Here is a 13,596-nt window from a genome sequence, read left to right on the forward strand (position 1 = left end):
TTTTTTCTTTTGGGTCCTCCATAGCCTAATTAGTTTAGTTAGAGGAGAGACTGGGAACTGGGACAGAGGGAACAGAGGGGGGGGGGGAGACAAGAGAGTGGATAGGTACCAAGAAAGGACACCAGAGACCATGAGCCATGGGGGACTGGGACAGAGGGGACTGAAAGAGAGGCAGGGATGGGGACTTGGGGGGGTGGAGACAGGAACTAAGAGTAAGGAGACTGGGGACTGGCACATGGGGAACTGAGAGAGAAGGGGACAGCGACTGAGAGGGGAGCTGGGGACCGAGAGGAAAGACAGGGACTAAGAGAGGGGACTGGGGACTGAGAGAGAGCGGAGACCAGAGACCAAGAGAGAGGGGGGACTGGGACAGAGGGAACTGACAGAGATTGTGGACTGAGAGAGGGGAGACTGGGCACCAAAAGAGAGGGGGCGAGAACCAAAGGAGGGGAAGCTGGGGGCTGGCACAGAAGGAACTGAGAGAGAGGGAGGACGAAGAGAGTGAACCAGAAACAAGAAAGGACATCAGGGACCAAGAGAAAGGGGGACAATGACAGAGAGGAAACTGAGGAGTGGAGACTATTACCAAGAGTGGAGACGGAGACCGAGCACTGCGAGAAAGGGGGACAGGGACCAAGTGAGGGGATGGGGACCAAGAGAGGAAACGGGGACCGTAAGAGCAGTCTTTTTTGATCTAGTGGGGTTTTTTTGGTTGTTTTTGCTGGACCTGGACACATATGGTGGTAGGCGGGTATAAAAGAACAGAAGTCTGTTTACATTCACCTTTCCATAGGGCTGCATGGACCTTCCAATCAAGTCCTGAAAAACTGACAGGCAGATCTGATTGGAATTCCCATGTGTAAGGGGCCTAAAGCAGAATTAAACCCTCTGGTTGTGTAAATTCAAAACCAAGTTAACCCCAAATGTTACTTTAAAAATATAACACCGAGACACCTAAGATGGGATTTGGCTCCTAATGATGGCTTATTGGATGAAGAGTCTGATAAGGAATGGAAAATGTTTTTCCAATCCCGTGAGAGGCAATTACTCAATCTGCTTACTGATAGAAAAAAAAAGAGAAAATTGTATAAAGTGGAGGGAAAAATAGTAGAACTAAAAAGTAAAATTGAATTTTTGAAAGAAAATAGAGTATGGAGATCTGATGCAACAGTTACAAGAACAAATAGCTAAAAAGGACCTTGAAGTAAAAAAGAAAAACCATAAAAATATGTGAGACATGGGAGATTATTAAGCCAATAGGATCTATAAATGGCAAGATACTATTACAGGAAACTGTCCATCTGTTGAATCATCCTGTCACAATATAAGGTCAGGTTCAGAGACCACTTGCTACAGTAGTTGCAAGGCTTACCTGAAACCAGCAGGATTGGTACACCAGCGGCCCACCCTGGGAATGACGCAGGCTCACCTGAGGTGCAGGGTCTAAGCATCCACCGGTCTTCCCCAGAGCTCCTAATGGTGGAGATGGATTTGGCTGCGTGTGAATGCCAGGTCGCAGATCTCAGGATCACCCCACCAAGGAATGAGTAGGCTGGAAACCAAAAGTGGATCAAACAGTTCAGGGATCAAACAGAAGCGGAGTCAGTCACAAGCCAAGGATCGGTCACCAATGGTAGTAGATAGGATGAGGCAGAGTCGTAGTCAGTAGCAAGCCAAAGGTCGGTAACGTAGATGAAGACAGCAGCAGGAACAGTAAGCGGGATATTGGCTGGTAAGGCACAATAATCTGGCAACCAGGAAGTGCAGAGACATGGCTTTTATAAGGAAGTTCATGGGAGGAGCAAGGAGTTCAAGGTTCAAGAGAAATCAAGGCACAAGGCAGGATTATCCAAGAATTGTCAAGGGAGCTGTCCAGCATTCCAGATAGCTCAGTGAGAAGAGACATTGCCTCCCACTGCAGAAGGACCAGGTTTGATCCCAGGCTCTGACAGTACTCCCCTCCTCACAGGACGTCCCCTGGACGTCTTAGGACCAGGCTTGTGAGGAAACCTCTGGTGAAATTCTCTTGTCAATCTAGGAGCATGGACGTTTTCCTCAGGCTCCCAAGAATTTTCCTCTTGCCCATATCCTTCCCATTGGACAAGATACTGCAATTTTCCTCTAAACATCCTAGAATCAAGAATATTCTCTACCACATATTCTTCTTCACCCTGTACCTCAACAGGTGGAGGAGGAGAAAGAATTCTTCCAGAGAAAGGATTTTCATGAAATGGTTTGAAAAGTGATACATGAAACACAGGGTGAATCTTCATACTGTCAGGAAGTTTTAAGCGAAAGGTGACTGGGTTGATCTGAGCAGAAATTTGGAAAGGTCCCACAAACGTTTGGCCCAACTTTGCAGCTGGAACATGAACCTTCATATTTTTGGTAGATAGCCAAACCTTGTCACCCACATGAAAGGTAGGAAGTGATCTGCGATGACTGTCGGCAGCCCTTTTATAATTTTCCTGAGCCTTCCCCAAGGTCTCGATCAACTTCGCCTGAATCTCCTGCAATGTAGTTAATCTGTAGGAAACAGCAGGAATTTGAGTTGTGATAGGGAGATCCGGGATAAAAACTGGATGATACCCCATATTGAGGAAAAAGGGGCTTTGGGAAGTGGAGCTATATTTAGCATTGTTATAGGCAAACTCTGCCGTAGGTAGATAGTCCACCCAGTCATCCTGAAGATAACTGACGAAGCACCGAAGGTACTGTTCCAAAGTTTGATTGGTCCTCTCAGTCTGACCATTAGATTGTGGATGAAAAGCAGAGGACAGGTTAACGGTTACCCCTAAAGCTGAACAAAAGCTTTTCCAAAATTTTGAAGTAAATTGTACTCCTCTATCAGATACCACATCATCAGGTATTCCATGTAATTTAAAAACATCTCGAACTATAAACTCCGCAGTTTGTTCAGCAGACGGTACCCCCTTAACCGGTATGAAATGAGCCATTTTAGTAAGGCGGTCGACAACTACCAAGATCGTAGTCATTTCTCTTGAAGGAGGTAATTCGACTATAAAGTCCATAGAAATTGACCCCCAAGGCCTTGATGGAACTGGAAGTGGTTGGAGCAACCCCAAAGGAGAAGCTCGGGGTGTCTTATGACGTGCGCATGTAAAACAAGAGGCCACGTAGCTTTTGATATCTTTCTTATAACAAGGCCACCAGAAGGAACGTGCCAGAAGATCCTCTGTTTTTGACATCCCAAAGTGTCCCGCCAGTTTGGAGTCATGCACTAATTTGAGGACTTCCACCCAAGCCGACTCAGGAACATAGAGACGATGCTCTAGAGTCCAAAACCCGTTCTTGTACTCAAGGTTAATGTCTCTAGGAGGATCACTGAGAAGTGGGTCGTTCTCATACCCCTCTTTGAGAAGACTCAAGAATGTTTTTGCACTTGTGGCCCTAGAAAGTTCTTTTGAGTCAGGATCGAACATTCGGAATTACCCTCCTGGGGAGGCTCAGACAGCATCCTTGATAAGGCATCGGCCTTGCCATTCCTCGATCCAGGTCGATATGAAATGATAAAATTGAATCTAGAAAAGAATAGAGACCAGCGTGCTTGTCTAGAAGACACTCTCTTGGCTGAGCGAACAAATTCCAGATTCTTATGGTCAGTGAGAACAGTTACAGGGTGATTAGCCCCTTCTAGCAGATGCCTCCATTCAGAAAAGGCTTCCTTAATTGCCAGTAGCTCTTTATTCCCAATGTTGTAATTTCTTTCGGCTGGAGACATCAAAACGGGAAAAATAGGCACAAGGATGAAGCTGCATCTTTTCATCACTTCGCTGAGACAGGATCGCTCCTACGGCAGAATTGGAAGCATCTACTTCCACTATAAAGGGTAGTTCAGGATCGGAATGTACCAAGATTGGTGCGGAAGTGAAAAGAGTTTTCAGCTTTTCAAATGCAGCTTGTGCCTCAGAGGTCCAAACAAAGGGTACCCCTTTCTTTGTAAGTTGTGTGATTGGAGCTATCACTCTAGAGAAGTTTCTTATAAATTTTCTGTAGAAGTTGGCAAACCCGACAAAATGTTGAATTTCCTTAACATTTCTGGGTGCTGACCAATCTACCACTGCTTTGACCTTCTCGGGGTCCATGCTCACTCCCTCCGGAGAAATGATATAGCCTAAGAACTGGATCCGGGTTTGTTCAAACTCACATTTCTCCAATTTAATGTAAAGTCTATTTTTCCTTAATCTTTCGAAAACTGTGCAAACATGTTTGCGGTGCTCTTCCCAATTATCAGAAAAGATAAGGATATCATCCAGATAGGCAATTACAAATTGGTCCAACAGATCACGAAAGACATCATTGATAAAGTGTTGAAATGTTGCAGGGGCGTTGCAGAGTCCAAACGGCATCACCAAGGATTCAAAATGCCCATACCTGGTTCTGAAGGCAGTCTTCCATTCGTCTCCTTGACGAATGCGGACAAGGTTATATGCCCCTCGTAGATCAAGCTTGGTAAAGATCTTAGCAGAACGAAGTCTTTCCAACATTTCCGAGATTAAGGGTAATGGATAACATGCATTACATAGTGAAGCGCTCCCAAATTATCTAAAACAATTCCCTCTGTGTGTAACTAAATTACCAACTGAACTTAAAACGATCAATATTGTACGGTGATAAAAAACTTAAATTACATAAACACCTCTCATATATCAATTAATCTTGCCTTTAAAAAATCTGTGATAAAAAATCATAATAAATCCTCAAATATCAGTGATACATCACTTAACATAATAATACTACTATCATAATAAATAACATAATAAATGGTGACAAATCGTGATGAATGTGAAGAACCTATAAATCAAAAAACAGTGATTCTGTAACAAATAATATAATACATATATCCTGTGATAAACCTATAGCAAAATGAAATTGAATTGCTACTTGATACTGTGATAAACAAATGAACTCAGTGTCCAAAGAAAACTCAAAAAGTCCATGCAAAATTTGTGAAAAACACTCTGTGATCTCCACTTCTAGTGCTCAAAAGGAATCCTCCAAAGGCAGAAATGCCTGCTCACCTCCCCTCCTTGACCCACACAGGGCCACCAGGCAAAAAACTCCCCTCAAAGGCAATCCTTTCCTCCAAATAGCTCAGCAGGGGACCTCTGGACTTCCACTCCTCCTCCTCTCACCTCGTCATATAGGACACAAACAAAAAGCTTCCCATAGTATAATACCGTTTATTTAGGAGTAATTCGGCATAACAAACTTATTCCCACTCACATGTAGTCTTTGAATACAGCGCTTTCCACCTCACATCATGGGTGTATTCTCATTCACATACAGGGAGGGAAAACAAATATGGCCGCTCCGTCCGGACAAACGTTCCCACGTGACCGGAAGTGACGTAATCTCGAACTGGGAATGGCGTTCCGACGCGTTGCGTCACGTGCGTCGTGACTTCATCAGGGTACCCTGCAGGGTTCCAAGTGGTATCTGCCATCCAACTTCTGAATTCGGCTGTATATTCAGTGACTGAGCGTCTACCCTGCCGCAGACTATGCAATTTTGCTTCGGCAGTAGCACAACGGTTGGGATCATCAAAAACCTGATTCATTGCGGTCAAAAAGGTATCAAAATTATTCAGAATGCTATGGTTCTGCTCTATATAAGGGGAGGCCCAAGCTAGAGCTTCCCCAGTCAGAAGCCCAATAATAAACATTACCTTCTTTTTCTCTGAAGGAAACGCAGCAGGGTACATTTGGAAATATACACGACATTGATTAAAGAAACCCCTGTAGTGGCGGCGGTCTCCATTAAACTTAGATGGTTGGGGCTGGGGCATATGTGAACTAGTATCATCTCGGTTCAGCAGTTGTCTCTGTAGAGACTGAATCTCTCCCTGTTGCCTTTCTACTATACCTTGCAGTTCAGAAAATTTCTCTTGGTAGGTAACACCAAACTCTTGCAGCTCTGAAATTTGCTGCCTGACAGGAGCCATGGCATTTGCTATAGAGGCCTCCATATTTGGGCCAGATTATTCTGTCACGATATATGGTCAGGTTCAGAGACCAGTTGCTACAGCAGTTGCAAGGCTTACCTGAAACCAGCAGGATTGGTACACCAGCGGCCCACCCTGGGAATGACGCAGGCTCACCTGAGGTGCAGGGTCTAAGCATCCACCGGTCTTCCCCAGAGCTCCTAATGGTGGAGATGGATTTGGCTGCGTGTGAATGCCAGGTCGCAGATCTCAGGATCACCCCACCAGGGAATGAGTAGGCTGGAAACCAAAAGCGGATCAAACAGTTCAGGGATCAAACAGAAGCGGAGTCAGTCACAAGCCAAGGATTGGTCACCAATGGTAGTAGATAGGATGAGTCAGAATCGTAGTCAGTAGCAAGCCAAAGGTCGGTAACGTAGATGAAGACAGCAGCAGGAACAGTAAGCGGGATATTGGCTGGTAAGGCACAATAATCTGGCAACCAGGAAGTGCATGGACATGGCTTTTATAAGGAAGTTCATGGGAGGAGCAAGGAGTTCAAGGTTCAAGAGAAATCAAGGCACAAGGCAGGATTATCCAAGAATTGTCAAGGGAGCTGTCCAGCATTCCAGATAGCTCAGTGAGAAGAGACATTGCCTCCCACTGCAGAAGGCCCAGCTTCGATCCCAGGCTATGACACATCCCTTATGAGGTCTCCATTAAAGTCTAGGGATATTGTATATCACAATGCCAATACTCCCAGAATCCCACAAAGGGAGGAGAATTTTAGAAGATTCCCAACCTTATACACAGGAACAAAAAAAATTAAGATACCTCACAGAAGTGATGTAGGGTGGAAAGGAGATAATAGAATTCTATATGGAAGCCCTATGGGTATTAGAAGACAGAAGGAGGGGAGACATTTTTATAACATTCCAGTACAGAATAGATTCCAACCATTGGAGGATTTGAGAAGGGAATACCCTAACTATGGGAAAAGCCTCAGAAAGAATGGGAGTTTTTTCGGAGAGATTACAGAGGACCCAGAGGACATCAGCCCAGAACCCATAATTATCATCAAGGTAGGGGAAGAGAAGTCCTCAGAGAACAACAATATTATCAGAGGGTAGAAGTTCCCAGAGAAGAACATCAGTATCAGAGGGGAGAAGAGAGAGATTACAGGCGAACTCCAGAAAGAGTACAGCAAGGGGAGGAGAAAAGAGGGGGAGAAGGCAGCAGCAAAAGGAAAGAAACATAGGAAAAGGTATATATAACCTTAGTTCAGCCCCATTATCCGAGGAAAAGATAGCTGTTTTGGATTTAGGTTTGAAGTTTGCACCTAAGTCCAATTTGAACAAATTTCAGACCTATATAGATCTTAACAAATATGTTAGAGAACTCAATATTAAAAAATATTTTGCATCCCTCCCAGGATCTACGAATGTGATTAATAAGGAAAGATTTACCATGAAGTTGTTAGGAATAAATCTACCTTTAATCCAATTATTTCATCTAATCAAAATGTTGAAGTATTCAAACAAATAGTGAATATAATTTGAAAGAATTAAACATTAAAAAACATAAAGATTAATACATAATTCATCAGGGGTTGGAACAGCTTGAAAAAAAGAAAAATGTTATTTTATGTCTGGCGGATAAAGAGGGAGGGGTGGTCCTTCTAGATAGAAAGCACTATGAAACAGAGATGGACACGATTTTGAGTGATGTAGATAAATATGAAAAAATATGAGGTAACCCTACAAAAGAATTTAAAAAAGAATTAAGTGGTTTAATAACTAAAGCTAAGAATATGAAAATAGTAAATGAAAAGGAAGCACAATATTTCATCCCCTCCTGTTGTAAAGTTCCTATATTCTATTTTTTACCAAAGATTCATAAAAATGTGACCCAACCTCCGGGTAGGTCCATTGTGAGTGGTATAGACTCGGTACACTCCACAACTGGAGAATATGTTGATATGTTTCTACAGCCTATAGTTAAACAGATGCCAGCATATCTTAAAGATGGACAGGATGTAATTGACATAATTGAGAATATGGAGGAAGGTAAAGATATTATATTAGTCATCATATATGTCAATTTCCTGTATACAAGTATCAAACATGTAGATAGGGTTAGTGCAGTTAAATGGGCCCTGAGAAGATATACAGAGATCCATAGAATACAAAGGAAATTTATAATTCAACTATTGAAATTTGGAATGCATAACAACTATTTTTGGTATGGTGGTGAATTTTACATTCAAAAGAAAGGACTAGCAATGGGTGTCAAATTCACACCAAGCCTTGCAAATATTTTCATGTCGAGATAGGAGTATGAGGAAATCTTTGGAAAGGAATGGAAAGGGTTAAAATTATGAAAAAGGTTTATCAATGATACTCTAGTAATTTGGGAGGGTGCTATGGATTTGTTAAATGATTTCTTGAGACACATAGAGAATAACCCTTATGGCCTGGGGTTCTCTAAGACCTTTGACACTCAGTCGGTTAACTTTTTGGACTTAAACATATTCCAGGAGGATAGCAAGTTATATAATAAAACGTTTTTCAAGGCCACTGACCATAATGGCTATATTGCAACTTTCAGTTGCCACCATCCCCTTTGGATTAATGGGGTCCCTAAAGGTCAATTTTGTAGGATTAGCAGAAACTGTTCCAGATTAGTAGATTACATAGAACAATCAGAAATAATCAAATTGTGCTTTATCCAAAAAGGTAATGGCTCGGAAAAGTTGGAGAAAGTTCAGTTTGAAGTGAGTAAAAAGTATATAGGGGGTAGAAGAGCAAAAATTAAGGCTAAAAACAAACATAATAAAAAAGATAAATTAGATTATGCATTTATTTCCAGTTACAGTTGTCAGTTTAAGGATATGAAGGTGATTATTAAGAGACACTGGCCTATATTAAGAAGAGATAGAATTCTGGGTCCCCTTCTCCCTAAAAAACAGTAAAGAGCATTGCCTCACCACCTAAAAAATGCAATAACAGGAAGTTTGACCTGAAAGGTTTTTTTTCCTTGTAGAAAATCTACCATCTGTAGAACAACAGGAATAAAACAAGACAGATAGAAAGCTTTATATTTCAAACGGCATGTAAGGAATATAACATCAAGAAATGTATTACATGCACTACCCCTTATGTTATCTATTTGTTGGAATGTCCCTGTAAATTTCAATATGTGGGTCAAACCACACGACAGTTGTATATTAGATTAAGAGAACATGTGACTTATATTACGAAGGGTAAATTATTTAAGCATTTTAGAGATGTCCATAATTGTGACCCTTCTCTGTTAAAATGTTTGTGGGATCGATAAGACTGAGGATCATTGGAGGAGGTTTATTAAAACTAGGGAAATTTCCAAACATGAAACCTTTTGGATTTATGAGATTGATACCTTGAAACCTAAGGGATTAAATGTAGATTTAGACTTGAACTGCTTTATTTCCAACATTTCATCGCAGTGCATATTGTTAAACTATGGGTTAACTGGGTTAACTCATAGGTGGTTTTAGGAATAGATAATATTCATAGCTAGGATACCATCGTATGATAATGTGTTTCACCCATATGATGTCTATGTTGGATATTATTATAGTTAAGAGGATGTAATTTCCCCGTCCTCATGGCCCATATTAATTTACTTATTTATTTGGTCCTTTACAGAATAGAACATGGTAAATTATATTTGCGTCCAAATGTCATACTCATTATAGATAATGGAGTGGGAGATTTAGTGTATGACAGCCTGGCACTAAGTACTAACATAGGTGTCTACACTAGACTAGGAATTAATTTTGAGGAGTGGCTAGTTTTATGTGCCACACCCTATTTGGAGAACCAAGGGGTCTATTTATTTTTAAGTTAGGGGATTACTTTATTACCCAGTTATTATTCATTTTATTTTATTCATTTTATATTGTTGATTTTTTTTTTTTTTTTTATTTAACCAATAATATTTTGTGGTGATTTTTATTTCACCATTAGATGTCAGTAGAAAGAGATCAGTGGTAATTGCCCCCAATATGTCTCACAAATTGGGGTTGTTATTACTCTTATTATTGATTTTAATGTTTAGAGTTAGTTTTTTTATATTATCTGTGTTATTATATATCTTGTTTAATAAATTGGAGATGTGTAGGACAGGCTATCAATGATCTCTTTGCCTTAGCCCTCAAATAATATAGCGATCTTCACCCATGAGAGGGTGGAAGGACAGTCTATATAAGCTGGCCACAGGTCTGACGGACTTTGACAAAGTCGTAATGACAAAACGCAGCAGGGAGTGACATCAGACGCTAACCGGAAGTTGTGCAGTGACCATTCTGGATGAGGTCCGTTCCATAGAAACTGTATACCAAATGCTGATCCCATGCTTGTAAGCACTTTTACATTAATAAATCTGCTGGTTGTGATTTGCTATGCGATGTTTGCCCATTCAGTTTTGATTTACATACTGGCATTGTGGTGGGAGTGACAAGAGCGATGTTGGTCTGGAAGGAGTTTATCTGCTCAAGGCTTTTTTTTCTATACAATTTGGTAAGGTTCATGGACTGTGAGGTGGTGGATCAGTTTATTGTTTTATTCATACTGGTGGTCACTTGTTGGGAATAAAGGAAACAGAGTGGCATGATATGAAATCTATTTGTTAACAGTATTACACTATATTTCTTAAATCTCTCGGAGGGTATGATTATCCACAAGGAGGATTATTCAAGGAAGAGTCCATGCATTGGAAATTTATATACAAAGCAAGCGAGGCATACCCAGAGGGTAAGGGTAGGAATTACAGATATTATATGCTGACAGTAGGTTGAGTTTTTTTGTCACGGTTTTGAGCACTTTTTGTGAGTGTAATTTATTATAGTTTATTTTATGTGATAAAGGTAATGCACTATGTGTGGTTTATACACATTTCTTTGAGGACTAAAAGAGGAAGAGGATGATATCACTTGGAAGATTTGAAAATTTTGCACCTGGTGAGCCAGGACGAAATGAAAGATCACTTATGGTTGTCAATTGAGGACGTTTTTTGTTTTGACACCACTTATGGTTGTCAATTGAGGACGTTTCTTGATTGGACACCACTTATGGTTGTCAATTGAGGACGTTTCTTGATTGGACACCACTTATGGTTGTCAATTGAGGACGTTTCTTGATTGGACGCTAAAGAAGAGTTAAACTCCCTGGTTGTTTACAGCCAGGGAAGCTGCTATCTTTGCCTCTGTTGGAACTGCAAGTTGCCTGAGTGTTACACGTGATCAGTTATGTCACCAGCCATTTGATGGCTTGACAGTTTGGTTTAGAGCACAAGCAACTGTGATCTTGCTATTCCACAGCATGCCTTGAATGTATCTGTTTTGGGAACTGTGAAATCGATGGGTTTATTTCCACTTAAATAATAAAAAATGTTTCTGCAACTGTTTACGCCCCCCTTGCAGTGTTGTACTGATGTCACACAGACAGGGGCAGACTGACAACTCATGGGGCCCCCGGGGAATAGGGGATTATGGGGCCCGTGTCCTTGCCCAAACTCAAAAAAGCCTATGAAAAAGGTACCAGGGGCATCTCATGGGGCCCCCTACTGACCCCGGGCCCTCGGGCAGTGCCCGAGTTTCCAAATGGTCAGTCCACCCCTGCACACAGGGTTACTAGAGGACAGAGGAACTTCTCACCTGTTTCTGCAGCATCTCTCCCTCACTGGCTGGAAGATGACGGTAATGCTCTCCCTCGTTGGTGAAGGACAATTGTGCAGTGTTTCTATCAACAGAGTTGCAACTCACTTATGTGGCCAAAGAGGAAACATCACTGTGGAAACAGGTGAGGCATCTTTATACAGGTTAGATGTCTGTAACGCAACAAGAACACAAGTGTTATGGTGACCATACATGTTACAATCAAAATTCGGCTGGTTCAGCAGGGAGCGGCCGAATTTCGATCCATGTGTGACCACTGCCGCTCAACAGAATATGATCTATCGATCAACTTCTGTTAGATGGACCTGTTGGAAAAAAGCAGATTGATCAGTGGCTGCAGCGCTCAATCATCTGTGTATTCTGACATGGAGGAGTGCCCCCACCCCGTCAGACAATAGCCCAGCAGGGAGGATTCTCCCATCCACCTCAATCAACTGGTGGAGGTGTGTCTAATTTTTTTTTTTCAATTCATGTACTTCTCCTTTAAACTTACCAAAATTGCTTAAAAGAACACAAATTTGTACAATCTACTTTAAATCTACCAAACATGTCATGCACTGCACATTGGATAAATAGATTGTTTAAAGTTTTAGCTGGAGTTGGACTTTAGTATTTACAATTGAAACATTGAATATGGTAACTTGATTAGGGTCCTTTAACCCTTCCGCTGCCAGGAGAAATTACAAACTCTGTTGCAGAGATATCTTGGTGTGCAGAGGAAAGAAAGTGCTGTTGCTCAGTTAAACAGTATGCATCCACCCCTTCAGATTGCTCCGACTTGACATCAGTGCTCAGCTCAGTATACACACCAAATATGAAAAAGGGTCCACAACAGCGGTGAGTATGCTTGGACAAGTTTTGCTTTACAGTGCGCGCTCATAAACCTACATACTCATAGGGGTTATTTTCTAAAACTGGAGAGTGCAAAATCTGGTGCAGCTCTGCATAGAAACCAATCAGCTTCCAGGTTTTTTTTGTCAAAGCTTAAGGGCTCATGAACAAGCTAAAATTAGAAGCTGAATGGCTACTATGAACAACTGCACCAGATTTTGCACTCTCCACCTTTAGTAAATCAATCCCATAGCGTCAGGGTGTTCTCACTGCCGTATGTGACTTCTTGCATTAATATAGAACTAAAGGTAACATGTTTTATCCTGCTTTGTACTGCTAGACTTTGTTTTCCTGTATATTTTGGTGGCAATCCTGCTGCAAAAGTTGACACTTCCGGAAATTTTAGATAAAGAATATGGAAGGCCCCTGAAATGCTTCCTACCTGACACTTCCAGAAGTGATGATTTTGCTGTAGGATTGCCACTAAGATGCCGCTGAGCAGTGCAACATGGCTCCAGCAGGTACAGTTTCTGTAAGTTTTCCTAATATAGATTCCCTGCCTGTCTTTAGTATGCAGTTTAGCAGGTGATGGCAGGCTCTCCTTAAATCCTTTGCATTCTGGACAATTTTTAAATCCTTCAAACGTTAAAATCCACATTTCTTTTGCTAAATCAAATTACTGAGAAGCCTCAAATAATGTGCACAGATACAATAGTGGCAGTTGCAATTTTTCTTTTGTTGCTTAATATTTCCACAACTGTTTATCAATGCATATTTTTAGGGGAAAAAACACACTAAAATTAGAGTGTTTGCAAAGGTTCAAAGAGCGGCCCCAATCTTCCTCTTCTCAGGTCCGCCACTGGCACCTCTGGCCCGTAACCAGAGCAACCCCCCCAGATTCCCCCCACTGAGTGCCCCCATAGCAAGCTCCTTGTATGTATTTTAAATGAGAGCCAGAATATCAACAAAAAATCCAGAAAAAAACCACAATACAAATGTTATAAACTGAGTTGCAGTTCTGTGAGTAAAATAAGTATTTAAATCCCTACCAACCAACAATAATTCTGGCTCCCACAGACTGGCTATGTGGTACATAGATTAGTCC

General features: G+C 41.5%; 1 protein-coding gene across 1 annotated transcript in view; it reads right to left on the minus strand.

The window, feature by feature from the left end:
• Positions 1-1,171: 1,171 nt before the first annotated feature.
• Positions 1,172-13,596, minus strand: part of LOC149460950 (uncharacterized) — a 31,654-nt gene continuing 19,229 nt past the window's right edge. Inside the window, exons 2-4 of the mRNA XM_089679042.1 lie at positions 3,128-3,371; positions 1,968-2,578; positions 1,172-1,198 (exon numbers count right to left, since the gene is read on the minus strand). Coding sequence (XP_089535168.1) covers positions 1,172-1,198; positions 1,968-2,578; positions 3,128-3,371 — 882 coding nt within the window. The remainder of the gene's footprint in view (positions 1,199-1,967; positions 2,579-3,127; positions 3,372-13,596) is intronic.

This window comes from Staurois parvus, unplaced genomic scaffold (assembly GCF_062004578.1).
Source record: "Staurois parvus isolate SC_StPar_1 unplaced genomic scaffold, SC_StPar_1.0 ptg000216l, whole genome shotgun sequence".
NCBI lineage: Eukaryota > Metazoa > Chordata > Amphibia > Anura > Ranidae > Staurois > Staurois parvus.